Source organism: Pygoscelis adeliae, unplaced genomic scaffold (genome assembly GCF_000699105.1).
Source record: "Pygoscelis adeliae isolate BGI_AS28 unplaced genomic scaffold, ASM69910v1 Scaffold226, whole genome shotgun sequence".
Classification (NCBI taxonomy): domain Eukaryota; kingdom Metazoa; phylum Chordata; class Aves; order Sphenisciformes; family Spheniscidae; genus Pygoscelis; species Pygoscelis adeliae.
The window spans coordinates 1,158,715-1,161,733 of record NW_008824983.1 but is presented as its reverse complement, the minus strand read 5'-3'; the positions used below and the strand labels follow the sequence as shown (position 1 = coordinate 1,161,733).

Sequence of the window (3,019 nt, the reverse complement as noted above, 5' to 3'; positions counted from 1 at the left end):
GAACTGAAGAAGGAAAGGTAAAAACCCTTAATTCGAGATATTTCTGAGCAGACACGGTCTTATCTAATAACAACACTGAACATATGCTTTTTTCTGAGGCAGATTTCTGCTGTGAAAGCTTAATGGGTTTTTTTTCTTCCTTCAAAGTAAATATGTGCTCAGGAAGGAGTAATAAGAACTTAGACTGTAGGGAGCCTGCTGAATATTAGCAAATTTAGTACTCTGAAAACTTTGTTCTGGTCTGTTTTGGGAGTTTGAAATAAAAGCACAAACCGTGACAATTGTATGTTGCATGTATGTGTGAAGTTTAGAATATATATATTCATAGGTTCCCTTTCTTTCCCCCTCCCCCTTTTAACATGTAGATTTATGAGGAATCAAAGATGAACTTGGAGCAGGAGAGGCCTTTTGTCTGCAGTGCCCCAGGCTGCTCACAGGTGAGTGGAGTCAGCGGTGATATTAATTGAGTCCTCAGCACTAGCTCTGGCTTGTATAATGCCTCCTGATATATTAACACATGTCTAATAATATGTGTGTTGGGTTGGGTTTTTTTTTTAAGTCCTTCCCCCCCCCCCCAAGTCCCTCCTTACCCCACAAGATATTATTACAAAGTATTTAAAGCAAATACAACAGCCAGTCAAAAGTGAGTTGGTAAAAGTGCTTCTCAAGCTGCTTTTGTGCCTTCCCTCATCCCCAAGCCTAATGTTTCAAGCCAGGTATTGCAAATTCCTTTAGTGGCTAGCAAGAGAGGACACACTAGGCAGGACACATTTGGCTGTCTTCTGCTTAGATGTATGATGGAATATATTATGTTTCCTATTGGATGTGGTAACCCTCCTGATTTTTTTTTTTTTTTTTAATACTTAAATGCAATGATATCTTATTAGCTTTTTAAGAAAAAAAATCTTTGAGACATCTTCCTACTAAATATTCTCTATAGAAAATACAGCCTGTAGATAAATTCTGCCCGAGGGTGTACATTTGGGATTTCTGTTGACTGGTGATCTGCCATGTGTCTCTGAGGGTGTAATCTGAACCTGTAACATTAGACGTTTAATGATCTTAAAAAACCTGAAGTGACAAGGATTTTACCTGCTGAGATTTTGAATTGGGATTTGTGTGTTTTTTCGATGATTTTGCAGCGGTGAGGGAAGTTCCCCCCCATGCAGCAATAAGTGAAGTTCCACGTGTGGCACTTCTGACCCTAATTCAGTTTAGTGACAAGAGTTCGTGAGTAAAATCTTCAGGCAAGGGCATCTTTTGGGCTTTTGCCACAGGGTTCCTGTATGCATCTGTTTTAAGTGATTTAGCTTACCCATTTCCCCGAGTCCTCCTCTCTTAATGAGGGTAATACTTCCCTGCTTTAACTGTATGTTAGGAGTCTTTGGTTGGCTAATATTTTTACACCCTTTTAGGTTGTTCTGGTAGAACGATGGGTGACTGCTACTGGAGTGTAGGTGTTGATTTTGCTAAGAGCTGAAATAAGGAAAGGGAGAAGCCTGAGATCCCGTTAACAACTGGCCGAGCAGCTTTGCTGTTTCACTAAGCGGGAGTCTTTCTACAGGTGTCAGAGTGCATCTTTTTTGGATTGTCCCTCTGATCGAGGATTTGTCCCTTCAGATCTCCACATGCAGAGTTAAACTTTCACCATTCTGTCACAGAGGTAGAATAAAAGTATCTGAATTTTGTAGTCAAGTTTTATTTACCTTTTTGTCGAATCATAAAACTAACTTCCACTCAAATCAGTGGACTTGAGTGTTTTCATGTCAGCTATTAATTAATGTCCTCGGTGGAGGAGAAGCTGATCCAAACAAGCTCATTTAGGTGTTCATAGAGCAGGTTTGGTTGTATGCTGTTACAGTCTCGAACGACAAGCAATGTAGGTGTGACTTCATCTTAAAAAAATATTTCCCATTTCAAAACATGACCTCCGTTTGTTGTAAATGAGGACTTGATAGAAGTGCATAGTGTAGTGCTGCTATCCAGCTAAGCTGCCGGGGGACTGGCTTCTCTATCAGCCAGTGCAGATGTGTATTGAGGGCTGAGGGAGTTGACCTTCTGCACAAGGAATAAAGTAGACTTACAAAAACGACAGAGAAGTCTGGGCTGGACGAATAGCTTCTCCTCAGTTGCCCTGTGCCTTCTTTAAACTGGCTGATTTCACCCTGAAGACAGAGCGTGGCGTCCATGAAGGAAAATCCATTTCCATGAGAACAAAACGTGTTTTTTCCCCTCACAATTTCATTGAGCAAGGTCTTTCACATATTCCCTTTGTTCTTAACATAAATTTCTAGTGCTGCATTTCTTCCAGATGAGTAAGCAGTGAACCAGAATTTCACAGTGAGGAAAAGGTCTTTGGGATTTATTTTTTTCTTTTCCAGAGAATTCATTCCCATTTGTCTATGGGCTTAGAGAGATTCTCAGAAGGTGTAACATACTGCAACTATTTATACTATAGCCACAAGCAAAGTCACTTAGCCAAGAATATACTGTGTTGAAAGCAGTAAGTCACTTTAACTCTGTTGTTGCCAGTTTTTTACAGTATCCTATGTACCTGTTGCTTTAAAAAGCTGCTTTTAAATTTTTTTTTTCCCCTCAAGCCCTGGTGATACAACTTTTGGCCTTTGCTAGTCCTGGAATAACCCTGTTAAAACTATTACGGTAGTTTGTAGCAAAGGTCTGTGTATGCACCTTCTGGTGAAGGAAACTTAACAGAACCAGTCTGCTCTTAGAGCCCAAGTGTGCAAGTGCTTGAACGTCTATTCAAGCTTGTCTCTTCTTTGTCTTGTTCAAAAGAAGCTATTTGTTGTAGAAGTCTGTTATCAGACTGTAAAACAAACTTAGCACACTGATTAGTTTCTTACAAAGCACATCTCTCCACCTTCTCTGCTTGACAAAGGAAAAGAATTTAATTTAGTATCATAAAGGGTCATAAATAGTTGTTCTACACTGAGCACCATTGCATCGCCACTTTGAATCAAGTCAAAGTAGCAGAGGTTTCCAAAATTATAGATGCATT

The 3,019-nt window shown here is 39.8% G+C and overlaps 1 protein-coding gene across 1 annotated transcript in view; it reads left to right on the top strand.

The window, feature by feature from the left end:
- The first annotated feature begins 371 nt into the window (after positions 1–371).
- The window catches only part of CREB5 (cAMP responsive element binding protein 5), a 215,814-nt gene continuing 213,166 nt past the window's right edge, over positions 372–3,019 (top strand). The window contains exon 1 of the mRNA XM_009325703.1: positions 372–437. Coding sequence (XP_009323978.1) covers positions 384–437 — 54 coding nt within the window. The 5' untranslated portion in view covers positions 372–383. The remainder of the gene's footprint in view (positions 438–3,019) is intronic.